This window comes from Bos indicus, chromosome 3 (assembly GCF_029378745.1).
Source record: "Bos indicus isolate NIAB-ARS_2022 breed Sahiwal x Tharparkar chromosome 3, NIAB-ARS_B.indTharparkar_mat_pri_1.0, whole genome shotgun sequence".
In the NCBI taxonomy this organism is placed as follows: domain Eukaryota; kingdom Metazoa; phylum Chordata; class Mammalia; order Artiodactyla; family Bovidae; genus Bos; species Bos indicus.
Window position 1 is genome coordinate 49,651,739 of NC_091762.1, and position 27,257 is coordinate 49,678,995.

Below are 27,257 nucleotides of genomic sequence, written 5' to 3' on the forward strand. Positions count from 1 at the left end.
AAGGAGTAGGATCAAACAAATTGAACACCAAATTTCTGACTGTGTGTCCACCTGAGAAATGTGCACTTAACCAACAAGGACCTGCTCCCTGCTGGAGGGTGTAAAAGGTGACTGATTCCTGAGGTTCCTCCGTCCGTCTTGCCACAAGCCGCACAGAGCTGCTAACACGTCCTGCAGGTATTAGGACCGCCAGCAGGCCAAAACGCAACTGACCGTCGGAACCCCGCGCGAGAGAGCCAGAGGCCGCCCCCACCTGCCGCCCGCGTCCGGCCCCGCCCCCTGGGCGCGCAGGCCAATGGGCTGGGCCCCGGGGGAGGCGCGAGGCCGGGGGCGGGGCGGCCGGGGGCGGGGCGGCCGGGGCCTGGGCGGTCGTTGCGGTAGCTGCAGGGAGCGCGGCGGCGACGGCGGCGGCTTGGCCGGGCGTCCGCGGGCCGTGGGGGATGGGGGCGGCGAGCTCCAGCCCTCGGCGGCGGCGGCGGCGGCCGTGAGTGTTGGGCGGGCGTCCGCGTTCGGGACGCGGGATGGAGCGCCGCGGTGAGTGTCGGGTGGCGGCGCTCGCACCAACCGTGGCGGCTGAGGCAGGGGTCTGGGGTCACCGGCGAATTGCCGTCCAGGGTCCGGGCGGCCCAGAAGGCGGCCAGAACTGGAAGCGCCTGCGGGCTGCGCTGAGGGTCGGCGGCGGGCCGGGCCGGTGCCCCCAGGACTCCTGGTCCTCCGGGAGGGGTCCTAGCGGATGAGGGGAGCGGCAGGGGAGGGAGAGCGGGGAGAGCTAGAGAGGGCGTCGCAGGTATCCGCGGACCCCGGTGCCCCCAGTTAGGCGACGCCGTCCCGGTATCTGGGGAAGAGAGTCTCGGGGTGGACTTTCCTCCCTTTCCAGTTCCCCTCGAGTGTCCTGCAGCCCCTCTCCCTTTTCTAACCATGTTCGCTCATCCGCCTTTAAGCGGAATTCTGGAAGGGGCTTCTTCACCCTCCCTGCCCCGCACTCTTACCCCCCCCGCCTCAGCCCCCGCTTTTGGTTTCCTTAACCGGGTCTTCACTTTGGTGTTCCTTACTTGGGATCTTTTTGGAAGTTTAGTGCCATTTTCTCAGATTTTTGTCTGACAAATGCGAAAGCTGAGGTGAAATAACAAGACATTTCATGTTGCCTGTCTTCCTTTTCTTATCACATTTCGCCTCACCTAGGCCCGACTGTTTGTTTGTTTATTTATTTGGCGGGGGGAGCGGTAATGAAAAGTAGAAAAACACTCAGTTCCGGTTCTACCCAAGTGCCCCGCTCCGGTGCGTCTCTGTCGGTCTTCACACTCCCTCTCTCTCCCACCACTCCGACCCTTCTGTCACACCCCTGTAGCTGTTCCTTCGCACGCGCACACACGCACCCGCTATCCCAGCCTGGTCCTCGGGTAAGCCCTGTGCTTTGCAGAATAGAAATTGACAGGCGGAGGATTGCAGCTCCCAGGAGGAGAGCAGGAGAGGGTATCCCTGTGAGCTTGTTTCCCGGGCTGTCCCAGGTCCCACAGTCCAAACCTTGGCCCGAGGGAAGGCCTTCCTTTGCCTTGAACAAAGTAGCCAGGGAGTCTCCTTGTCTTTGAGCCCCCTCTGACATTTCCAGGGTCCATCTCGCTTTTTCATCTCCACTCCTCTTTAGAGGGGAGGGTGAGGTTTGTTTACCAGCTACCCTCATGGACTGTTGTTTTGTTTTTGGTCGTTGACATCCCCTATCCACCTCTAATGGTGGATCTCTCTGTTAGGAGGTGAAAGCTGCAACACGGCACTGGAGCCAAAATAACCAAAGAACTATTTGTTTGACATTTACCTTTTACTTTTCTCTTCTTTTTGGGAATTAGCTTCGCCTCCTTGTTCGGTTTGAGGAAGTGTGTGTGGGGGGGTAGTTTCCTGTTCAAGAAAAAGAATTCATAATTAAGTACGAAAGTGAATATTTAGAATGAGTAAAGAAATCGCAACAAATTATGGGTCTTGGAGATTTAAATCCCTTTCTTCAGAGATTTCTTCAGGCAGTTTGCCAGGAATGTATACTTGGAAATGCTTCCTGATTGTAGGAACTAAGCAAGTGAGGAACCCGGACACTTAAGCTTCATTAGCTTTATGGTTCAAGTAGCCTTAGTCTCCTGATTCTGAGAAAAAGTCTAGAGTGGATTTGAAGAGAAGTAAGATAGGTCTGAGTTGAAAATTTTTCAGTTCCTAAATTGGCAGGAAGTAAAACTCTGGCTGAGATGAAGAAAGCACTGTTCATGGAATCGATGGTGGCTGGTCATTCCTACTCTACCCACCTCCCTAAAATAGAATATCCACTAAATTATCAGCACCTTCTCTTCCCAGTGGTAAAAGCCCTTGATCTAGGAATGTGCGCTGCTTCAGCCACTGCTGTTGGTCTCAGTCGTTAGTACTGCTTGAACAAAGCTCATGACCAAAAGGTTCCCTGGAAAGATTTTCATTCCTGTACCATTGGTGATTGATTCAGCATTCACTCAGAAAATTTAGTTTGACACCACTTTATGTTAGAGAAACTTTCAGTCTATTGGGTAGAAGCAGGTAATTTCAAATAAATAGGGCCCAAGGCATAATATCTTGGGTTACCTGAGAGAAGTATGTTGAATGTCCTATGGGAAAGTAAAGGAATGACTTATTTTCAGTAGAGGAAATGAAAAGGCTTTTTGGAAGAAGTGATTTTTTTGTGAGATTGAAGTCAATTAAGAGAATGATTTTAATAAGCACAGAAGGCCAAACGATCCTTCTTTGCAGAGTTGCTGGTTATCGTAATGCACACATACAAGAGTATCATCAGTCAGCTTCTATGATTCTGCTTTGATGGCTACTTTGTTTTTGATTTCCCACCTATCTCCAGTATAATGATGAGCCACAACACAGAAAGATACATCCCTGTGTAAAGAAATAAGGAGGTTTAAAAGGAGGGTTAACAACACGTTTGGATATGATGAGGATTTTTGTGGACGGTTTGTACTTTCTGCTTTATCTTTTACTCTGATAAGCAAGAGCCCTTTGATGATACTGCCTCCCTGGGATAAGGTTTTTTCTTTTTGTCAAAAAATGCTCCAGTATTTATCCCTGAGAAAGTTTTCAAATACCATAGACTTTCTTTCTAAGGAAGAAGATGGAAAATATTTTGAAAAATATTAAGGGAGAGAAAAAGTTGAATTCAGGGATTATTTCAGTAGAACTTCCTGGAATTTTGTGGGCTTCCCAGGTGGCGCTAGTGGAAAAGAATGCCTGCCAATGCAGAAGATGTAAGAGACGTGGGTTCCATCCCTGGGTTAGGAAGATCCTCTGGAGGAGGGAATAGCAACCTTACAATTTTACTTTTAATTTACCTAATATTCCCTGAGTACTAAAATAATAAGAGATTTTTATACAGTATGAGTGAGTTTTGACAATTGTATACACTCATGTAATCCCCATAATCAAGATATAGAACATTTCCATTATTTCAAAAAAGTCTCACATGCAGAACTCCCCCCACTTTCCACACTACAAGCCCAGTCACCAGGCAGCCATTCCTGCTTTTTTGTTACTAAGAATTTGGTTCATCTTTTCTTTGTGCCTGACTTTCATTTAGCACGATGTTTTTGAGATTCACCCATGGTTTTTTGCTGTTATAGATATTTTATTGTTGAGTAGTATTCCCTTGTAAGGCTGTTGGCATTTATCTGTTGGCACTCGGATTGTTTCCAGTTTTTGACTATCATGAAAAAAGTTGCTGCGTACATTTGTGTATAGTTTTTGGATGAATGTATTTTTCATTTTGGGGAGTTAGATAAGGGAGTAGAGTTGCTGGCTTTTATGGTAAATGTATGTTCATGTGTATAAGGAACTGCCAGGCTGTTTTCCAAAGTGGTGTGTACCTTGTATAGCACCAGTGTGTGGGAGTTTTAGTTGCTGTACATCCTTCCTATCCCAGATTTCAGTCTAGCTGAAATTGAGAATTCCAGTAGACATCTGGTGGTATCTCATTGTGGCTTAAATTTGTGTTTCCCTGATACTAATGATGTTGAGCACTATTTCATGTGCTTACTGCCCAGTTGTGTATCTTCTTTTTTGAAGTATCTGTTCAGATCTTTTACTAATTAATTTCTTGTGCTGTTTGTTTTATTATTGAGCTAAGAGTTCTTGATGTAATTTGGATACAAGTCCTTTGTCATGTATTTCCTCCCGATTTGTGGGCTTAACAGTTGTCTTTCAAATAGCAGAAGCTTTACATTTCAATGAAGTTTAGTTAACCAGTTGTTTGTTTGTTTGTTTAATGGTTCTTGCTTTTTGTGTCTAAGAAATTGTTCCCTAGGTTTTCTATCCAAGTTTTCTTAGAATAGAGATCCTCAAACATATTCTTAAAGGACCAGATCATAAATATTTTAGGCTTACAGGCTACAGTACCTCAACCACTCAACTTTGCTGTTGTAGGGCAAAAGAAGCTAATGACTGTACATCAACAGCTGGGCATGGCTGTGTCCCCCCATAATTTTTTTAAATAAAAATATGCAGTTGCCTCTTCCAGCTCCAGTATTTAAAAGACTGATAGTTTTAGATAATACATTTAGGTCTATGATACATGTTGAGTTAACTTTAGGGTATGCTCTGAAGTAAGGATCATTTTTTTCTCATATGGCTATCAAGTTATTTCAGTACCGTTTATTGAAAAGAACACCTTTCCCCTTATTGAATTACTTTAGCACCTTTTGAAAATATGTAGGTCTATTTGTAGACTATTCTGTTGATCTGTTTCACTCTCTATAATAATATCATATTGTTTTGACAACTGTAACTCTATAGTAAATCTTAAAATCAGACATGGATCTTCCAAATCTCTTCTTTTTTCAAAAATTTTTTGGCTGCTTAGATTTTTTACATATTATATACATTTCAGAGTCAGCCTATCAATTTCTGCAAAAACCTAGGAGAGATTTTGTTTGGGATTGCTTGAAATGACACATCACTTTGAGGGAAACGAAAGTCTTCAGCAGTTTTGAGTCTTCCAGTCTATGAGCATGGCATATCTACTGATTGATTTACTTCTTTAATTTCTTGCCACTAAAGTTTTATAGTTTTAAATTTAGGATCTTAGACATATTTTGTTAAATTTATTCCTAAAAATATCTGATTTTTTGATGTTATTATAATTGGTATTTGTTTCTAAGACGTCACTGTCCAATTGTTTGTTGCTAGTATTTAGAAATAAAATTGTAATATGTTGACCCTATATTCTGTAGCCTTGCTAAATTCATTTATTAGTTGCAGTAACTCATTTGTAGGTTTCTTAGAGTTTTTGAGATATGCAAACATGTCAATTTTTAATGAAGTGTTTTACTTCTTCCTTTTCAATCTGAATGTGTTTTATTTTTTTCTCTTGTTCTCTTGTACTGTCTAAGACCATCAGTAACAATAGTGTGTGTTAGTTCCTCAGTCATGTCCAACCCTTTGCGACTCCATGGACTGTATGTAGCCTGCCAGGCTCCTTTGTCCATGGAATTCTCCAGGCAAGAACACTGGAGTGGGTAGCCATTCCCATCTCCAGGGCATCTTCCTGACCCAGACATTGAACCCAGGTCTCCTGCATTGCAGACTCAGATTCTTTACCATCTGAGCCATCAGGGAAGCCCAGTAACAATATTGATCCTAATCTTAAAGTGGAAAACATAGGTAGTCTTTCATTATTGACCAAGATGTTAGCTGTAGATTTTTTGTAGATGCCTCTTAAAAGGTTGAAAAAATTCCTTTCTATTCCTACTTTGCTGACTGCTTTAATTATGAAAGTTTGCAAAATTTTGTCAGATGCTCTTTCTGCATTTATTAAGATCATCACATGTTTTTTTCGTCTATTGACTATTAAACTAAGCTTGATTCTTGAGACAAACCTTTCTTGGTTCTAATGTGTTATTTCTTTTAAATATTGTTGGGTTTGACTTGCTAATACTGTGTTAGGAAATTTGATCTGTAGTTTTCTTGTCATATATTTGTCTGCTTTCAGTATCAGAGTAATACTGACCTTATAAAATGAATTGGGAGGTTTCCCAACTCTTCTATTTTTTGAGAGTTTCTGTAGGACTATTTTATCTAGTTCAGTAGATTTCATTAGTGAGGCCATCTGGGTCTGCAGTTTTCTTTGTGAGGTATTTTAAATTATGAATCCATTTCTTTAAGTACATATAAAGTTACCCCAGATTTTCTATTTTGTGTGTTAGGTCTGGTTATTTGTGTCTTTCAAGAAATTTTTCCATTTTATCAGATTTGAATTTCTTGGCAAAGTTTATAATAGTCTTGTTTCCCTTTTAACATCTGTAGGGTCTGTACTGATGCTCCTTATTTCATTCATGATATTAGTAATTTGTGTTTTCTCACTTTATTTTTTAATCAGTTCAGCAAGATATATATCTATTTAATCTATCTTTTCAAAGAACCGACTTTCAGTTACATTGGTTTTTCTCTGTTACCTGTCTTCCATATCACTGATTTCTTTGTTGTCGTTGTTCAGTTGCTCTGTCGTGTCCGACTCTTTGTGACCCTAGCTTTGACTGTTCAGGCCTTTGTTGGCAAAGTAATGTCTCTGTTTTTTAATGTGCTGTCTAGGTTTGTCATTGCTTTTCTTCCAAGGAGCAAGCGTCTTTTAATTTCATGGCTGCAGTCGCCATCCACAGTGATTTTGGAGCGCAAGAAAATAAAGAAATCACTGATTTCTACTCTTACCATTATTTCCTTCATTTTACTTACTTGCTGTTCAATTTGCTCTTTGCTTTATAGCTTGAAGTAAAAGCTTAAACCATTGATTTTAGATCCTCCTTTCTTTTTCATTGTTCAAGTATTTTATTTATTTTTAGAAATCTTTTTATTTTATATTGTCATATAGCCAGTTAACAATGTTGTGATAGTTTCAGGTGGACAGCAGAGAGACTTAGGCATACAAATACATGTATCCATTCTCCCCCAGACTCTCCTCCCACCTAGCCTGCCACATAACATTGAGCAGAGTGCCATGTGCTATACAGTAGGACCTTGTTGGTATCCATTTTAAATATAGCAGTGTGCACATGTGGATCCCAAGCTCCCTATCTCTTCCCCCCCATCCTTCCCCCTTGGCAACCATAAGTTTGTTCTCTGTGAGTCTGATTTTGTTTTGTAAATAAGTTCATTTGTATCATTTCTTTTTAGATTCTGCATGTAGGGGATGTCATAGGATAATTCTCCTCTGTCTGACTTTACTCAGTCTGACAATCTCTAGATCCATCCATGTTGCTGCATATGGACCCTCCTTTCTTTTTAATAATGTATCTAAAACAGTGTATTTCTCTAACTACTGCTTTTACTGTGTAACTTACCCATTTTGGAATATTGTGTTTTCATTTTTATTCAGTTCAAACTATTTTCAAATTTGCCTTGGGAAAATGTGACCCGTGGATTATTTAAAAATATATTTTATAATTTCCAAATATTTGGTGATTTTCCTACTGTTATTTAGTCTATATTTAATTTTGTTTGGGTCAGAGAACATACACTGTATGATTTCAGTTCTCTTAAATTTATTGGGACTTGCTGTATGGTCCTACATATATCTTAGTGAATATTTTGTGTGTATTTGAAAAGACTGTGTATTCTGTCATTGGGTAGAATTTTCTATGAATGTGTGTCAGGCAAGTCAAGTTGATTGATAGTATTGTTTAAATTTTCTATATCCTTACAGATTTTCTCTTATTATCCTATCAGTTAATGAGAGAAGATAATTGAAATCTTAACCATCATTGGGATTTATCTATTTTTCCTTACATTTCTGTCAAGTTTTGTCTTATATATTCTGAAGGTCTATTTTTAGGTGCATACACTTTAAGATCATGTCTTTAAGATGAATTGACTCTTACTGTTATAAAATGTTACTCTTTATCCTTGTCAGATTAAAAACTGCTTCTGCTTTCTTAAGATTAGTATTTACTTGGTGTATCTTTTTGTGATGTTTTACTTTCAACCTACTTGTGTCTTTTATATTTTACGTCTCTTTCTTACAGGCAGTTTGTAATTGTGTGTGCTAAGTTACTTCAGTCATGTCTGACTCTTTGCAATCCTATGGATTCTAGCCTGCCAGACTCCTCTCTGGTATTCTTCAGGCAGGTTGCCATGCCCTTCTCCAAGGGATCTTCCTCACCCAGGGATGGAACCCATGTCTGTTATGTCTCCTACATTTTCAGGCAGGTTCTTTCCCACTAGTGCCACCTGGGAAATCAGTATGTAATTGAATCTAACTTTTTTGGAGATTGTCCAGTTGTCCAATTTGACCAGTGCTGCCTTTTTATAGGGGTGTTCAGATAATTTATATTTAATGTAATTATTGATATGATTGGGTTTAAGCCTATCGTCTTGCTGTTTGTCTTTAATTTTTCTCATCTGTTCTTTGTTTCTTTTCCTCTTGTTCTGCCTTCTTTTGGATTGACCAATTTTTTGAAATTCTATTTATAACTGCTGCTAAGTCGCTTCAGTCGTATCCGTCTCTGTGCGACCCCATAGATGGCAGCCCACCAGGCTCCCCGTCCCTGGGATTCTCCAGGCAAGAACACTGGAGTGGGTTGCCATTTCCTAACTACTGTTGGCTTATTAACTGTACCTCTGAAGATTTAATATACATTTTAAATTTATTATAATATGCTTTCAAATAATAATATGATATTTCACATATAGTGTAAGAACCTTACTTGCATTTCCCTCCTTCCTTAGTTTTTGTTATTGTGATACTTTTTGCTATTCTACATATGTTGTAAATGCCACACAGATTGCTATTATATTTGTTTTAAATGTCCGTATTTTTTTTAAAAAAGAAATTTACAAAATGAGGCTTGTGTTGAAGCTTCATTTGAGGTGAGTCTAGAATATTATTTTATTAGGGCTGGTCTCCATGTACTACTAACACATGTCCTTCTGGGATCTCTCCTTAAGTATTCCATAGATCTCTCTGCTCTGGCTGATGAAAACTCAGAGGTCTCCTAGCCTTGTGAGAGCCCTGGAAATTGTTCAGCTACAGCTCCTTGGAAATTCTTTGTCCATCCTTGTGGGGATTCACCCTATACATATACAGCTTTCAATTCAGCAAGAAAATTAAGGAGTTGCCTATGCAGATTTCTGGAGCTCTTTCTCTGCCTACCTTCTTCCTCTCTGGTACTCTGTTGTACTGATCCCAGAGCTATGATTGCTCTTTCCTCAACAAGAGCACCACACTCTGTTTGGCTTCCTCCTTCTGTTCCATGGTCTAGAATGTGCCTCCAGGCAGAAAGTTGGGGTGACTTGTAGGGATCACCTCATTTGTTAGTGATTCCATCTCTCCAGGATCATGGTCCTGTGCTGTTTATAGTCTGATGTATGAAAATAATATAGTGGAAGGGCAAATCTCAGTTATTCCTGCATTGATGTAGTCAAAATTTTAAGACTTTTTTAAAATCTGGAAATTTTTTTCATCATTTTAGTACAGTTTATTTAAGAAACTGTTGTTTGCTCTATAAAATGGTGCACAGTCTAGACTTTACCGAGTGCATCCTGTGATGTAATTTAACATATTCTCTTGTCTTCTGTATTGCTTATAAAGTGGTAATTGGATCTAGAGCAGAGTTTCTCAATCTTGGCAGTTTTTGGCCATTTGGGGCTAGGTAGTTCTCTGCTGGGGTGGACGTAGGGTTGAGGGGTGCTCTCTTGTGCAGGTGGGATGTGTAGCGGCATCCTTGGCCTCTATTCACTAGATGTCAGTACGATTCCTTCCCAGCTGTGAGAACCAAAGGTGTCTACAGACACTGTAAAATGTTTTTGGAACAATGTTCTATTATGAAAAGTATGCTAGGTAGCTACAGAATCAATTTCAGGAATATGAAGATCCCTACCCAGCAAAAATAGGAATACTTATTATAAATGTTAACACTGAAGAGAACACATGGAAAAGATTTTAACAGTATGGAAGTTGAAGTTTCTCAGAGTGACAGAAAAGTAACATCACAGAGGATAAGAATTTCTGTTTTAGAAGGGAAAAATACTTGAGACAATAATAATGTAAAATGGTAAAAACAATTTTAAGACATTGGACTTCTATGATAGATATACAGATGGTTTTACTTTTTCTTTTTTTAAAATGGTTTATGATTTAATTATAAACCAAAAATTTTAGAGTTGCAGAAAGGTTTTGTTTTAATAGTGTACTTTTTCATACTAGAAACTCACTTGTGTGACATAAAATTTCTTTAAACAAAATGTAAATTAGGGAGAATTAATAAAATAACCCCTTTAATTTAAAAGTGAACTATAGTTTTCACTGTTTCCAAATACCCTGTTCCTCCTTAGTAAGGAAAAAGAGTAGAAAAGATGACAGATAATTAATACATTTTTTAAAAAGATTTAAGAGGAGGATTGGGATTGAGAGACTTCTCAAAATTTCCCTCAGATAACAGTACTTATAAGTTAATTGTCCAGTATTCTTCCAGGAGCCACTCTGTTGGTTCTGTGCACAATAGTTGGCTGTTTTGATATGGTTTAAAGGTAGATCTGGTGGGAAGGGTCTTGAGTTAACCCAGAGCAGATCCAGCGGGCGGACTTCCCTCTGTTGAGCTCTCTGAGGGTTACCCAGCCTCTACCTTCCATGGCTTTAGAATGCTTTCCTCTCTTCCCCATTGATGTCCTTCAGTTTAGTCCTCAGTGGTTTCCATGATGAGTGTCTCTGGTGCATCATTCTCTTCCAGTAGGATTTGAAGGAGCATTTGATTGTTAGATGTCCCTAGCATTGTTAGTTCTTTTTATCTTGACACAGTTATGTTTAAAGTTTAATGGGTAAGTTTTCAAAAATTAAATCTGCAAAATGATAGTAGAGCCCAAGTAATTGAGGAGCCTGAGGTTCTCATATTTTTCTTTTCCAGTAACAACCTAGGGGCTTAATTAGGATCACTTGCCCAGAATTGTTTGGGTGTGAGAAGTGTCTTTCTTCCTTTTCTTGTTAGTGAGTAGTCCCCCTATTTCTCTTTCTGTCTTCCCTGTTCTGTCTCCATCTTATTTTCTCTGCCTTAACTTGTCCCTGAATCTTTCTTGGTCTTCTTTCTCTCCTCTCCACGATTGTTTCTCACCCTCCCACATCTCTCATGGTGTTTTTCCTCTCCCTCCCTCCCATGTGCTCCTTTCTGTCTTTTCACACCACCGCTTCTATCTCACACATGAGGACCTCGTGCACCACATTGTCAGTTTAACTTTAATAAGGAACACAATCCTCTTTATTAAGGGAGTGGTGATTAATGGAGTAAGAGTACAAAATTATTAATATACAGGTATTTTATTTTTTAAGTAAAAAGCAATGATCCATATTTTGCAACCATGTATTATTGTTTAGTCCCTAAGTTGTGTCTGACTTTTTGTGACTCCATAGACTAGCCCTCCAGACTCTAGCCTTTCCCAGGTAAGAATATTGGAGTGGGTTGCCATTTCCGTCTCTATGCTAATATACAGGTATTTTAAAATAGATATAAAAGAGTGTTTGAGATTGAGTAACTTTCTTATATTTCTTCCCCAAACCTTTTCTTAGGATTTAATTAGGGTTGCAGTGCTCCAGCCCCCTTTTGGACTGGGATCCCTGCCTCTCATTAGTTTGTTTCAGTTCAGGGCATCATCAGTTTCCATGGTGAGAGTCCATGGCGCGTTGTTCTTTTTAAGTGTGATTAGGAGAGTTTGGATTTAGGGTTTCCTTAGTATCTATGGCATGTCCTTGATACTGTTGTTTTTGAAGTTTGAAGGGTAAATTTGTGTAAGTTGAATCTGAAAATTCCAATGTGGAGCTAAAGTAACCAAGGAGCTGAGCGTTTTCAGATTTATCTTTTATAAAGTAGCACCTGAAGGGCCAAATTTGCTTTATTTCCCCAACATTGTTTTTAGTAAAAGAGTTCAAAGATACGAGAGGTGTTCCTCTTCTCTTTGCCAGTGAGTATTTTCTCCCTGTCTTGCTACCTCATTTGTTGGCTCTATCGTGCTCACTTCCTTTTTCTGTTTCTGGAAGTAGGTGGCCGCTCTTTTCTCTTTTTTTTCTCATTATCTTCTTTCTGCCCTCACTTGTTTCTGTCTTCCTTGGTTTTGCCTCTCTCCGCAGTTTCCGCTTACTCTTCTTCCTCACACTCACTTGTCTTTTTCTGCATTCTCCCCGTGTGACCATTTTTTTTCTCTGCCTCCAACACTAAGCTTAGCCACCCTACCCTCCCCATGGGCCCTGTTTCTCCATCAGTTCTTCAGTTCTTTCTGAATGTTCCAGCATGAAGATAACTGATAAGGCTTGTTTTCCTGAGTAGAATGATGTGGAAACCTATGTGCTTTCGGCCCCTGCTGCTTTCTTTAGTTATTCCATCTTTCTCAGACATTTTTTCTCATTCCGAGCGAGTTTGCAAGTGCAATTGAAGTAATATATAGGTCTAAGTGGGAAATAGGACCCTGTACAGAGGGTAGAGTAGTTAGTTGGTTTTGAGGAAGTTTATTTTTCTGAAAAGGAGTCAGGCTTGTGTTACACTTTTACCTGCTTTGGATCGTGTTTTTGTTTTCTTAAGAGTTGGAGAGAGAGGGACGAGGTCGTCAAAAGAAGTACCTCATAAAAAAATGTAGATTGTTCATCCAAGAAATTTTCGTTTGTCAGATGTAGTCATCAGGTGACCTATTCCTAAGGTTCCTCCGCCCGTTCTGCCACAAGCCACACGGGGCTGCTAACACGTCCTGCAGCGCTCAGGACCGCCAGCCGGCCAAGGTGCAGCTGACCGTCGGAACCCCAGGCGCGTGAACCAGAGGCCGCCCCCACCCGGGCGCGCAGACCAATGGGCTGGGCTCCGGGGGGCGGGAGGCGCGAGGCCGGGGGCGGGGCGGCCGGGGTTGGCGCGGTCGTGGCGGTAGCTGCAGGGGCCGCAGCGGCGGCGGCGGCTTTGGCCGGGCGTCCGAAAGCCGTGGGGGATGGGGCCGGCGGCGGCGGCCGTGACGGCCGGGAGTGTCGGGCGGGCGTCCGCGCCCCGGACGCGGGATGGAGCGCCGCGGTGAGTGTCGGATGGCGGCGCTCGCTCCAGCTGCCGTGGCCGAGGCAGGGCATTGGGGTCACCGGCGAGTTGACGTCTAGGGTCCGGGCGGCCCAGGCGGCGGCGGGAAGTGGAGGCCACTGCGGGTGCGCTGATGACCGGCGGCGGTGGGCCGGTTCGGTGTGCCCAGGACTCCTGGTCCTCCGGGAGGGGTCGGACGGGACGAGGGGCGCGGCAGCGGAGGGGGAGCCGGGAGGGCACGAGCGGTGGCCCTGAGCGGATGAAGAAGATAATAAAAGCAAACACTTAGCGTGTCCCACGTTCGGCATGCTGTTTCCTAAGTGCGCTACACATTTTAACCTCCTGAGAGTTCCACGATTATTTAATTTTTCAGATGGGAAAAACGTGTCAGAACACACAGGCTAGTAATTGGCAGTGTGACTTCAACTCAGGCAGGTTTGCTCCAGAATCTGTGCTCTCTATCGCTACAGAGTTGATCTGACCCCGTCCTACCCCACCTGCCCTGACAGCAGTCCTCTCTTCAGCTGGGTCTCATTCCCGATTTTAGGATTTCCGTGGTTGCATTGTTTTCGTCTCTGTCTTTTGGGCTGAGTGAGGGGTTTTTCGTTCCGAGGCCGCGTAAGCCTCAATGGTCTTTCCCAGGTCTGCTGTGGACGTTTTAAGGGCTGGACTTTTTTTTTTTTTTCCCTTTTTGACGGCTGAATTTTCAAGCCTGAGACGTTTCATACTGCAGCTGTTAGTAACTCACGAATCTCTTGTCTCCCTGTTCATCTTTCTTGACTGTCTTCCTCAAGACCGAATTGGGCTTATAACTTTTCGGAGAGCAGGATTGTTAGTTGCTAAAGGCGGGAGCTGAGTGCACCTTCTCCAGGCGTCTCCTAGACGGTATCTCTTGTCCATCGCTATCAAAGCCGGACACACTTTTTGGTTGCTCCATTTTCCCACTCTGTTTAAACGCTGAAATGGGGAACGTGGTCTTTGGCTTTGGGTAGTTTTGGCTGGTCAAGGGAGAGCCCTGCCCGTCAGGAATGCTAGACATTCTGGAGGCGTGGGAGGTTGGGCAGCTTCATCTTCTTTAAACGTGCTGAGTTCTGACTGCACTGGAATGAAGTGTATGAGTATTGCATGCCTTCCTTTAGAAATTAATTATTTGCATATTACTGATAAAAGTTTTCAACATTCCCCTCTTCTCTTTTAGTGAGAAGTGCATTTAAAAAGACCTCCAGGGTGAATTTTCCTGATTTTTTTTTTTAAACATCTCTAAGATTCTTACCAATCAGAAATTGTGTCGAAATAGCAGATTTCTAAAATATATAGCAATTTTTCCTGAGGTAGAAATGGTAAGATTGGGAATTGAATACAGATATTTGAGGTTGTTTCAGTTTTCAATTAGGCAGCCCGGTGCCTAAAATGAAAATACTTCTGTAAGGAGACATTTGGGGTGGAGGAACGTGAGGCAAGAACATTTGATAAACGCAGTCTACTGAAGTCTTGGAAAAGACACATTCCAGGGTACCAGAAGTTAGTGTTCACATTTCCGATGCATATATTACTTAGAATTTGGAACATACAGAGAAAGTAGTTTTGCACAGTAGTTTTCTCTTTGCTACACAGCTCTTTGTGAAGTGGATAATATGTGTTTTTTTTATATTGATGACTTGGAGTTGGAAGAAATGCAAGAGAATTAGAAGAGTTTCACAAATATTTTGCTCAACAATCTGTTTGCACAGTTCAAACTTCACTTGGAAGTCGTATTTAGTAGGCTTCCACAAAGTCAGTGACGTTTCTGGAATTGTTTCCAGTCCTATATTTCATGGTCACAATTTACAGATATATTGTAATGAAGCCGCATGTTGTTCATTACTTACATATGTCTACAGTCGCCTGCAGTAAAGCACTGCTAATGATAATGGCTAATAGTTATTGCACCTTCATGATGAACCAAGTGTTGTGCTAAGTGTGCTTTCCGTATTATTATCTCATGTAATTAAATTTACAGTTACAGTATCTGGTAACTACATTTTATGTTCCCACCAGCTAGAGGTTCATTTTGGGACATGAGAAAGTAATGTGGGTGATCTTGGAAAGTGTATATCCTCCAAACTTTCTCACTGCTTGCTAAGTCGCTTCATCATAGTTCAGTTTTGTGAAAGTATGGATTAACTTTATGTTAACATTTTTTCAACTGTATTGTTTCCTTTTTTTAGTTTGAAATATGAAAAGTAGTAAAGTGTATATAGTAAAAATAAAGTGTAGTACATTACTCACCATAATGCTGACTCCTCACATCCCCATCATTTTTGTTTGTTTACAGATAGTCTTGACTAAAAATGTTCAAGCATTTTTGAAACACTCTATAACTTTGAGCTACTAATTTGACAGTTGAAGTAAAATAGTTTTACTGAGGTGGGTGATTTGTTTTATTTGAAGCTTGTGATATACGCTTTAAAACTTATAACCATCTTTTTACCAGTGACAATGACCAGTTTTCTAATTTACTAAACTAAAAGCCATCAAAATTAATCACAGTGGCTTTACTAAGTAAGCTGAAAAAGTGATAACTTAGGCAAATAGTCTTCTAAATTAATGGTTTGTAAAAGAGCTGCCCAAACAAGACACTTGAGTGTTGTTTTGTTTTTGTTGGAGGGGAGACTTAGGTATAATAGTGCCCCCTAAATTGTCCTAAGTTCATTTTAGAAGTTATTTACACATTTAAGAATTAATGTTAGATAGGTTTGAAACTAGAGTAAATGTAGAAATTGCATTTCCAGAAATGATTTGAGGATAACAATATTGAATAAAGGACTTTTAAATGTTATTAAAGAAGTGTCAGGACACCTTATTTAATAATCGGAAGTAGAGGAACAGTAATAGAAATCCACCTTTGATTTCAGTCTTATATACCCTTGCCTTTACTCAACTTTATATGCCTTTCTTTTTTTGAAAGATACTATTTTAGAGACAGATTTTTAAAAACAATTTCTGTTTTCCATTCAAGACACTGAAACAAACCAGAGTTAACCATTTTATTTCTATAAAAATTAATTAAAATTTTGTAAAATTATAAAGTTTATAAATTCATTATAAATTGCTTATTCATTATTGTTCATTATTCATCCTGGAAAATCATTACTTATTCAGACACTTTTGAGTTTTTCATCCCTCATTCTGCTATAAGCAGAGAACAAACACATGGTTAGCAAACATTGGTCATGATTGCCTTGAGATTATAGTCTGGATAGGGAAACATGAATCATCTATGGGAACTTGGATAAGTGCAGTGATGGAAAGGATAAGATGCTATAAAGCATCCAACAGGAAATTCTGTTCTAGTTTGGTGGCGGTGGTGGTTATGAGGCAGGGGAGGTCCAGGAAGGCTTCTTTGAACTGAGATCAGAATGAGTAAACAAAGAGGAAGAATAGTCCAGGCAAATAGAACTGTATATAGACAAGACCCTGTTGAGTCCAACAGTTGGTGTTTTTCAGGTTGTAGGGACAAAATCCATAGTAAGTCTCAGAGCAATTTGATGGGTTACAACTGGCATTTTAAAAAACAAAATGGAACAGGAAAGAAAACATCTGAGTAAGAAAACATCACCTGGCTCCTTAGCCAGTATCTGTTTTATGTTTATGCATTCCTGCATGCATACACCACACACAAACATACTTAATATGTATACTAGCTCCTGATATAAAATTATTTTCTCTACAAGTCATGGTAAACAAATATTATTGAAAAAATGAGAAAGAGGTGTGTGGGTGGCCAGAGTGCTGAGAGTGTTGAGTAGGAATTTGACTTCAGATGACATTGCAGAAATAGATAGGAGGCAGATCTCATGTTGAACCTTGTAATGCACAATAGCTTCTCATTGTCCTTTGGAAGAGTTTTGAACAGAGAAATAACATGATGAGATTCATGTTTTGAAAATGAATACCTTTGTAATGAGACACTACCTATGGAATGAACAAGAATGAATGTGGAGAAATCATTAGGAAATTAGTAGCAGTAGCTCAGACAAGAAATCATAGTTATTCAGCTAGTGTGGTAGTAGAGATAGAATTAGAGAGTAAAAAACTGTGGATGGCTGGGGCGGGGCGGGGCGGGGGTGGGGTGCGGTAATCTATGGAGTTGGCAATGTATAGTAAAGAGTAAATGATACAATTTTATATCTTACATGTAACCCAGAAATGAATATTCCATAGAACTTTCTACTGTAAATTTCACAGAAGTCCTTAGTCACTCTACCATTTTCAAAGTATCCAAATATCCAAGACAAAACATTTGGTAAATATTTCAATGATAATGCTTGAGCTAATTTAATTCCTCGAGTCATTTCTCTTTTGATTTCAAGAGATATAAACAAAGTTAGGACTTTTAATTCCAGGAAGATAAAATGTAAGGATGAAGCAGAAACATAGTAAGGTTTTCCTTGAGTTCCATCTGTGTACCCGGTTTAGGTGTTTTAAATGAAGTATTTTAATTTTTATGTTCCCTTTTAATCTTCACACAGCCTATAACCAAATTGTGCAGGTTACTAAGTATTCAGCTAGGATTCAAATCTCAGTCTTTGTCATAACAAAGATTGTGTTTTTATTATATCACCATGAAATTACCAAAAATATTGCTCCAGTGATCATATATTTATTTGTTCAGTCCAAGTGTGTCGTCATTGACTCAAAGGACATGAGTTTGAATAAGCTCCGGGAGATGGTAAAGGACAGGGGAGCCTGTGTGCTGCAGTCCATGGGGTAGCAAAGAGGCAGACACGACTGAGTGACTGAATAACAACAGTGTGTCAGATTTGTGGACATGCTTAGAACTTAATTTCAACAGAGAAGAATTCTTGATGAAAAGTGATAATCCAGAGTGTGTGTGTGTATTGTTGTTTAGTTCATGGGGTCACAAAGAGTCAGACATGCTTGAGCGACTAGCACTTCACCAAAGTTGTCAGTTGTGTCTGACTCTTTGCGACCCCATGGACTGTAGCCTACCAGGCTTCTGCATCCATGGGATTTTCCAGGCAAGAGTCCTGCAGTGGGCTGCCATTTCCTTCTCCAGGAGATCTTCCCAACCCAGGGATTGAACCTGGGTCTCCTGCACTGCAGACAGATGCTTTACCATCTGAGCCACTAGGGAAGCCCAGAAGAGATGATTAACAGTTTGTCAGGTCAAACATAGGAATGATGGAAGGGAGACTTTGAAAACAGGCCTTTCTATTTTCAAAGCTCATATTTCACCTTTATTTTTGAAGGTGAGGTCATAGTGGGAGAATATGTTCTTCTACTAAGTGACATTTCAGAACAACTTTTATAGCTTAAAAAATTCTGTGCCCTAGGAATTAAGAGGAAGTTTATTAAGAGCATAGATTTTGGTCACAAGGCAGATATGGTTTTAAGTACCAATTCATCATTTATCAGCTGAGAGCTTAGACAAATCATTTAACCTCCAAATCACTTTCCTAACTTGGGAATTGAGAATCTGCATATCATAGACTTGTCAAGATTATTGGCACTTAATAAATGGAAGTTGCTATATTAGTAATACAGAGTTTGTTGTTTTTTTTTTAAGTAGAATATTGAGGTGGGCTTTGAGCTATTCGTGAAAACCTGGTACCTTGGTTAATGAAATATTTGCATTTCTCTCTTTTTTTCTCTCCCACTTAAGGAATTCCATTTTTTTGACTGTTATGTGAAAGGATGATTGCTTACAAACAGAAAAAGACAAAGAAAAAACGTGTTTTGTCAACAGGCCAGCTCTCAACTGATGTTACAACTTCTGAGATGGGGCTCAAGTCCATAAATTCCAACGCCATTTTGGATCCTGATTACATCAAGGAGTTGGTGAATGACATCAGGAAGTTCTCCCATATGTTACTGTATTTGAAGGAAGCTATTCTTTCAGGTTTGTTGACTCTCTTTCCCTTAGCCTTCTTACTGGATGGTTTGTAATATCGTAAATGCCAGCCTCGCTTGCATATAAGAATGTACACAGTAGTAGAAGCAGAGTATTCTGCTTTAGCTGTTTTATATATGTTTTGCCAAATGTTTGATGTTTCCAGTGTAAACTATGTTATAATCAGATACAGTGCAATACGTAGTAGAAAGCTTGGGAAGTGAGGGAACAAGACCCATTTGATACGGGAGATTTTTAGATATTTGGAATTTTAACCCTCTTGTTAATGGTAGCAAGGCACTGTTTGGTCTGTAATAAGCACACTAATATTTTTAATTTACATTGTTAATACATCTGCCTAGATTCAGTTCGGAGAAGGCAATGGCACCCTACTCCAGTAGTCTTGCCTGGAAAATCCCATGGACAGAGGAGCCTGGTAGGCTGCAGTCCATGGGGTCGCTAGAGTCGGACACGACTGAGCAACTTCACTTTCACTTTTCACTTCCATGCATTGTAGAAGGAAATGGCAACCCACTCCAGTTTTCTTGCCTGGAGAATCCCAGGGATGGGGGAGCCTGGTGGGCTGCCGTCTATGGGGTCACACAGAGTTGGACACGACTGAAGCGACTCAGCAGATTCAGTTTTCTATATTGTTTTGAAACAGTCTAAAATCACTGATTTGAGTGAATTTTTTCCTCAGAAGTCAAACTTAATTCTGTTTTGCTGTTCTCTTCCTCAAAAGAGAGTCACAGAATTTACTTTTTGTCTAGTTAGAAATGGATACTAGAGCCTGAGACTTGATTGTCCTGAAAGAAAGAGCTATATACATCTGTACTCCCTGACTTGATCTTAGTACCTGTCTTTCAACTTTCTGTGCCTCTTTTATATCTAATTTTGATGGCAATTAATAATCATACAACTGATATTCTTTTGTAATAAGTAGCAGTTCAGTCCATATTCATAAAGGTATGTCTGGATGTAGAAAATGAAGTTTCCTGGTTATTTATATGACACCTTCTGGGGTTTCATAGACATAAGATTTCAGTAAATATTTTCTGTGAATATAAGTTAGATACTCATTTTCTGATATGCATTCTGAAAAATAGAAACTAAAAAACCATGCCTTTTGTCATAAATACTGCTTTTAAGAGTTTATTTCTAACCTACCTGTAATTTTCCATTTGAAATGCCCCAAATACCTGGACTTGAATTGTAGCCTCAAAATTTTAGTATTGGACTTACCCTTAAATGACAATCATGTAAGTCATTCTTTTGAGACTATATATATGTTTTTAGAAAAGAATTTACCTACATTTCTGTTCATTTTAATAGCTTGATTTTGAAAAAAAATAGCTTGATTTTGAAGTCTAACTTTGGATAATTAAATGATAATAAAGTTACTTTGTTATTGTGGAAAGATATTCTAAATACATTAAGCATTATACCAGTAACAGATTCATTATTAAAATGACACATCTGCCATTTATTTAAAAAAGCATAGCTATGTAATAAAGGTTTATTCTTAACTGGGTTTTTTAAAAATTTACATATAGTAAAATTTTATCTTTTTGATGTAACTGGGTTAACTTTTAACTCAAAATTTATATTAATTGGCAAATCATTTAAGGTAAAATCTGATTTTATTTAATGTATCAATTAAAATAGGTTTCACTAATATAAATAAGAGTTTTAGTTAGAGTATCTATTTGTTTTTGTTTTCTGTAGGAAATTTTACATCATTTGGAATCTTTATCTCACATGTTTATCCCTTGTTTCACAGATTTTAAATGATGGTAATTTAAAACAAGTTGGACCCACTCCTTATATCCATAATTTTTTTTAATGAGTTTTAAATTTGTGAATAGACAGTTCATTAGAAAGGAAGAGGATTGAAAGTTGATCCTAAGTAAGAAGAAAAGAGGAAATTGGTAATAAGATAGGAAAAGGAAACTACCTTTTGAGGTAAAAAGATGTATACGGAAATATATTTTTTACATAAATGTAATGTTAAAAATCTGTAAGGATGTTCTTTAAATAAGAAAACTAGTACTTCAAAATTTAGAACTTGAGTGTATTGCTAATAGTAAAAAAGTTTTCCATTTATGGTTGGTAAATTAATGCAAAAGACCATCTTTTGGGTAACCAGCTCTCATTAGTGAGTAGTGGCCAGAGAATTTCCATTAGTTTATCTTTGGATTGATTTTAATGCTTGATTCCTTAGTCAGAGTTAAAAGGATTTATGTATGCCATCTCAAAATAAATTTTGGATTTAGCAAGAATTTATTTTCTCTGTCTTTGTGTTGTTGTTATCAAAATCTGGAAATATATTCTTTAGTTTATTTGAATTGATAGAACCTTTTTGTTTGTTGTTTTCCTTAAAGGAGTATGTATAAACAGTATAAATCAACCTCATTATAAATGACAAATGCCATGTAATAAAATGTTTAATTTTGATCATGATTTTCAGCTTGTTAGAGTGTCATGCTATTTATTTAATAGAATTATTGCAAAAATCACATGAGATATAATCTTCAGGAAAGCAGGTAAAAAGTTTAAATTCTGTAGCTGTCTAAGGTGGTTTAATATACATATGTTAGTGGACATAGACATAGGTCACGCTTTTGTCTCTGAGCATTGAGAAATTTCCCTGGACTCCTGCTGTTCTGTATAGTTGTAAACTGGCCAGACAGCAAAGAGCTGTTTCATATTTTTCTTTTGGAGTGAAGAGACCATTGTCAGTATTTGATTGGTGGCTTTGCCACTGTTTTGTCTTTTGCCTCCTCAAGAGGAGGGATGCCATATTTTTGATATTGTTTATTACCTTTCAGTTCATGTTGGTTGGCTATGAAAAAGCTAAAAAGTTGTCTTTTAAGAATGTAGCTGTGGGTATGCAAATCACCTTTGGTGTTATCTGCATACCATTTTCTTTATGTACTTTACCTGTCATGAAGCAGTGGTGTACAAAATCATGTAACTACTGCTTCAGGTGTTCAGTCATTGTTAAGGCTAGGTGTAAAGTAATAGCTTTGTGATAGGTTTTGTATCTACATTTCCCTTTCCTTGAACTAGTTATAGAGATTATTATAATTGTATATGATGCTTTACATTTTACAGAGTAGTTTCACATGCAAACAGTAATCACACAGTCCCCACAAAGGCAGGGTTTAGCCCGTTTCATAGACGAGTTGTATGTATAATTTAAATTATGTGATTTCATCAACCTCTGCTGATAAATAACTACTATTTCATTTGGAACCTAGAGGTCATGAATGTAGAATGGTGTGACCTTTGCTCATGCTTTATTAGCTGTTTTACATGGCAGTATGATACTATAACGGAGAAGGCAATGGCACCCCACTCCAGTACTCTTGCCTGGAGAATTCCATGGACGGAGGAGCCTGGTAGGCTGCAGTCCATGGGGTCGCTAAGAGTCGGACACGACTGAGTGACTTCACTTTCACGCATTGTAGAAGGAAATGGCAACCCACTCCAGTGTTCTTGCCTTGAGAATCCCAGGGACGGGGGAGCCTGGTGGGCTGCCGTCTGTGGGGTCGCACAGGGTTGGACACGACTGAGACGACTTAGCAGCAGCAGCAGCAGCAGCAGCAGCATGATGCTATAAAGACACTGCTCAGTTTTCATTTCATTCTATTTCATGTGGTATTTATATTGACTTACCCAGTATGGTAGCCTTTAGACATATGGCTGTTTAAATTTAATTAGAATTTAAAATTCAGCTCCTCAGTTGCAGTAACTGCTTCAAGTGCTTATTACCCATCTCTGCTTAGTTGCTACCATTTTGAATGGTGAAGATATAAAAATTACCATCATTACAGAGATTTCTCTGGTGGCTCAGACATTAAAGCGTCTGCCTGCAATGCGGGAGACCTGGGTTCGATCCCTGGGTCGGGAAGATCCCCTGGAGAAGGAAATGGCAACCCACTCCAGTACTCTTGCCTGGAGAATCCCATGGACGGAGGAGCTTGGTGGGCTACAGTCCATGGGGTCGCAAAGTGTCGGACATGACTGAGCGACTTCACTTCTTCACTTCTTCTTCACAGAGATTTCTGTCAGACAGTGATGGTATTGACATTTGGTTTTCATCAATCTCTGGAATATTGAGATGAATTTTTGAGCTATAAGTATTTTATATTTTTATAGCCTAAAAAGAAAACCTAGAAAAAGTTGTTATTTTAGCAAAATTTTACCTAGAAATAGAAATTCTTGGAATTCATTTGAATTCCCCTTCCTTAAATTGCCTTTGGGATGTGTAGCTTTCATGCAGTTATTTGATTTGAACCAGCAGATCACTTTCTAAGCAGTTTATACAAGTTGGTGCGATTCGTAATAAGGGATGGCAGAAAGAGCTCAGGAAAGAGAATCACACAATCTAGGTTCTAGACCCAGTTCTGCTATTGACTAGTTTTGGTATATGGCTTAAGTCATCTAATACTTTGTTAAAAATGAGGTGCTTACACCAGATGCTATTGATATTATAATTCTGATTTAAAAATTGATTGGAGTTGGAAATTCTACATTGTTCAGAACATTGACAGTTCAGAGCTGAAGAAGACAGCTAAGTATTTGTATTCAAACTATATAACACATTTTAGAGGACATCTGGCTCCCACCAATTTATTGGGTTTTTTAATGTGAATTTTATGATAACTTTCTTAAATGTGATGTTAATGAAAATTTCCCAAGTGAGGATGTTACGCTCATATTGCAGTAGGTGTTGATGAACTGATTACAGAAAATTGTTGTTGTTCAGTCGCCAGGTTGTGTCTGCCTCTTCATAGCCGCGTGGACTGCAGTACACTAGGCTTCCCTGTCCCTCACCATTTCTTGGAGTTGACCAAGTTCATGTAATGTCTGCCAAAGGACTCTTTGCCCCCTAACAGAGTTAAGATGTATGTGCACTTTGTCTCTGCTGTTTTTATTTACAAACGAAAGCAGAGAGCTTAATGTGGGAGATCATAGGACTGTGAACACAGTTGCTTTTGATATAGGGTAAGTGATAGATTATTGGTTCTCTGTCCACTACGTATTTCCTAGAGGAGGTTACCCTGTGAGTTTTTTTGGGGGCGTGGGGGGCTGTGCAGGATCTTTGTTGCTACACAAGCTTTCATCTAGTTGACGCGAGTGGAGGCTACTCTCTAGTTGTGGTGCACAGGCTTCTCATTGCTGTGGCTTCTCGTTGCAGAGCGTGGGCTTTAGGGTGCTCAGGCTTCAGAAGTTGTGGCTCGCGGGCTCTAGAGCACAGGCTCAATGGTTGTGGCACAGGGGCTTAGTTGCTCCATGTATGTGGGATCTCCCTGGATCAGGGATCGAACCCATGTTTCCTGCATTGGCAGGCAAATTCTTTACCACTGAGCCATCAGGGAAGCCCCCTTAGTCTTATGTAGATAGCAGATGTGAAATTTGAAGTTTTAGATCTCTCTCCAGTGTCATTATGGTACATTATGAATAATTACAGGACAAAATTTGCATCTTATGTTAAAATGCTGAAGGCACGCTGTTATACGTATATCCCCTGTGTTTAAATATAGCACTGCAGATTAATGTATGTGCAGTACCAATTGAGGTTTATGTTGCCCCACTGAGAAATAGTGTATTCTGAATTCCAAAGATAAATGCTCTTCTAGTTTATACAGTAACCTTAAACTCTCCCTTTGTGATACACCTTCTCCATTCCCAAGTGAGCACCATGTGTGGAAGTTCGAAATTTGGAAATTTGAAGAAGCACAAGGCTTTTAATTGGGCTAGAAAGAATAGTGCACATTGCTTACTTTGTCTAGTACTCAGTGCTTGGAAGTGTCCATTGCCATTATAACATACATTTGAAGAAAAATATGGGCAGTTAATCTAATAGTTATAGATTTTTTGATTATGTAACTTTAAAAAATGGATTTTAATAAAATTTTACTATTGTGACAATGGTGCCCTGTTTTTCTGTTTGTTTTTTAAATAGGTTAGGAAGGAAGATAAAACTTCATCATCAGTTTCAGATGAAGTTCTCTAATTGTTAAAAATGATTTCTAGTTAAGAGTGTTTTTATCACTTTTAATTTGTAAAAATATAACTGGTCTCATAAGTGACAGCTTTTGATGAATTCTGAGTCCCAAATTTAACAGAACTGTAGTCAGAAGTGGTATGTGAACATTCTAAAGCAAACTTTACTGAAAGAAGGAATTAAGTAAAAATTTTAATGTCATTAAATACTATGTTCTGTTGTGAGAGGGAAGTTCTGTATAAACTTTCAAAATCTGAATTGAAATCTTGTGGATTACCCCATTTTTTACACAGGAGGGTGTGTAAATTTATTTAGGCAACTTACAGTGAGTATTAATTTTACCATTGTTGGCTAGTATTTTACTTTCAACCTTTATAGTGTGCAAGAAATTTTGTGAAATAGTGGAAACATAAGTTGCTAGTCCTCCTATTGTGTTTGTCAGAAGTAAACCTCTCTAGAAGTGATTTCTAATCGTTATCGTTTAGGAAAAGCTAATACGGATGTTAATAGGTTCAGGCTTAGTGTCTAGAAGGTACAAAATGAATCTTTGGGGAATGAAGTATGAAATACAGGTAGCTCATTTATTACACATGTGCCAGCTTTAGGAGATTGCTTTCCTCTTCTGCACTTACCTAGTATGGCTTACAGAATTGAACCTCATTTGTAATAGTAACTGGCATATTCAACTGGAAGTTGAAGCCTGTTAAATCAGATTGCAGAGTATACCTGTCATTAAGCTATAACTTTTTTAACCATGTTGATTGTCGCGGTGACTAAGAACATAAATTCTAGAGCCAGAGCCCTGAGGTGGAATTCTCATTCTGCCACTATTTGTATATAACCCTGGGCAAGTTACCAGTATTCTCTTCCTCAGTTTCACATCTCCTAAAATAAGATAGTAGTAACTACATTATTGGGTCATTGTGAAAATTAAATGAGTTCATACTTCATATATGTAAGGCTCATAGAATAAGTCTTTTAAAATGTCAACTGTAACTATTTTTACAATCCCCAAGTGATTGGATAATGAAAGTTGCTGTTAAGGCTTCACTTTTATCCTGTAAATTCAGAAGTCATTTCAGAAAACACAAAAGTGAGTTTCCTTGTGATAAGTTCTGAAAACTTTTCCCCTCCTCCTTGTTTTCATTGCTTTCCCAGAGAGGTTAAACTGAATTAATAAGACTGAGTTAAAAAATTATTGTCAGTTTTTATTTTTTTAAATCAAGGAAAACACCATGGCCTTTTCACTTATTTATTTACCTAAGTATTTCCATGAAGTGTTTGCATTATAAACACTGTGCTATTGTGTTAATGCATGAGAACCAAAAAGTGGGACTGGCTAATCTGTTCTCACTTGATAAGCGGAGTGAAGCAGAAAATAAACGGCACAAATGAAAGAAACAATAAATTAAAATTCACGTTACCATATAGGGATGGTAGATAAGCAAATGTTGGGATATAGGAGTTTTACTCTTTTATATAGCTGGTATTAAAACTGATTGAACCTTATAATATTTGCATATTTAATACCTTTGTACTATAATTTAAATTTTATTACATTTATAATATGGCCACTATAAAACTTAAAAATTATCTTATATGACTAAATTAAATACTGTAATTTACTTGGTAGGTATAGAAATACTTTTATAAAATATATTCTTAATTATTTTATTTCTAAGTGGTTTGCTAATTTAGATTTTTACATGTAAAATTAAATTAAAATTTAACTGTAATATCTCTTTTTCATTAAAATATTGTGGAACCATACTATAATTTGTTACTGAGTGTAATTCTGTGTGGGACAAATCTGTTTTCAAAGGTATTTAGTTTGAATGGCTTTCAGATTTAATAGTAATGATAGTTTGCATATATTAAGACTATAAAACACTTTTGTTTCTGTCAATTTATTTGATATTCACAACAAACTTATAAGGTAACTTGAATGAAATAATGATGAATCTGAGGTTAGAGAAACTGAGTTTTGTATATGGTCATTTCAGGGAAGTGGCAGATTAAGCATTGTAATGGAAGTTTGATTTAAATCTATTGTTTTCTACCACACCAATCAGCCGCACACCTTTCTTCTGTATTGAAAAAAAAGTAAAAGTAGTTCAGCTGTGTCCAGCTCTTTGCCATGGACTACCCCTGGACTGTAGTCTGCCAGGCTCTTCTGTCGATGAAATTCTCCAGGCAAAAATACTGGAGTTGGTTGCCCTTCCCCTCTCCAGGGGAATCCTCCCAACCCAGAGATCGAACTCAGGTCTCCCGCATTGCAGGCAGATTCTTTACCGTCTGAGCCACCAGGGAAGCC

The 27,257-nt window shown here is 38.9% G+C and overlaps 1 protein-coding gene across 4 annotated transcripts in view; it reads left to right on the forward strand.

The window, feature by feature from the left end:
- The first annotated feature begins 398 nt into the window (after positions 1-398).
- Positions 399-27,257, forward strand: part of ARHGAP29 (Rho GTPase activating protein 29) — an 82,618-nt gene continuing 55,759 nt past the window's right edge. For 2 of the 4 annotated variants that reach the window (XM_070786071.1, XM_070786073.1), the window contains exons 1-2: positions 399-534; positions 18,703-18,939. In XM_070786071.1, the coding sequence (XP_070642172.1) occupies positions 18,735-18,939 (205 nt within the window). In that variant the 5' untranslated portion in view covers positions 399-534; positions 18,703-18,734. Of the gene's footprint in view, positions 535-12,896; positions 13,038-15,345; positions 15,444-18,702; positions 18,940-27,257 lie in introns of those variants that run through there. The other 2 variants (XM_070786072.1, XM_019957029.2) reach the window with 2 other exon arrangements.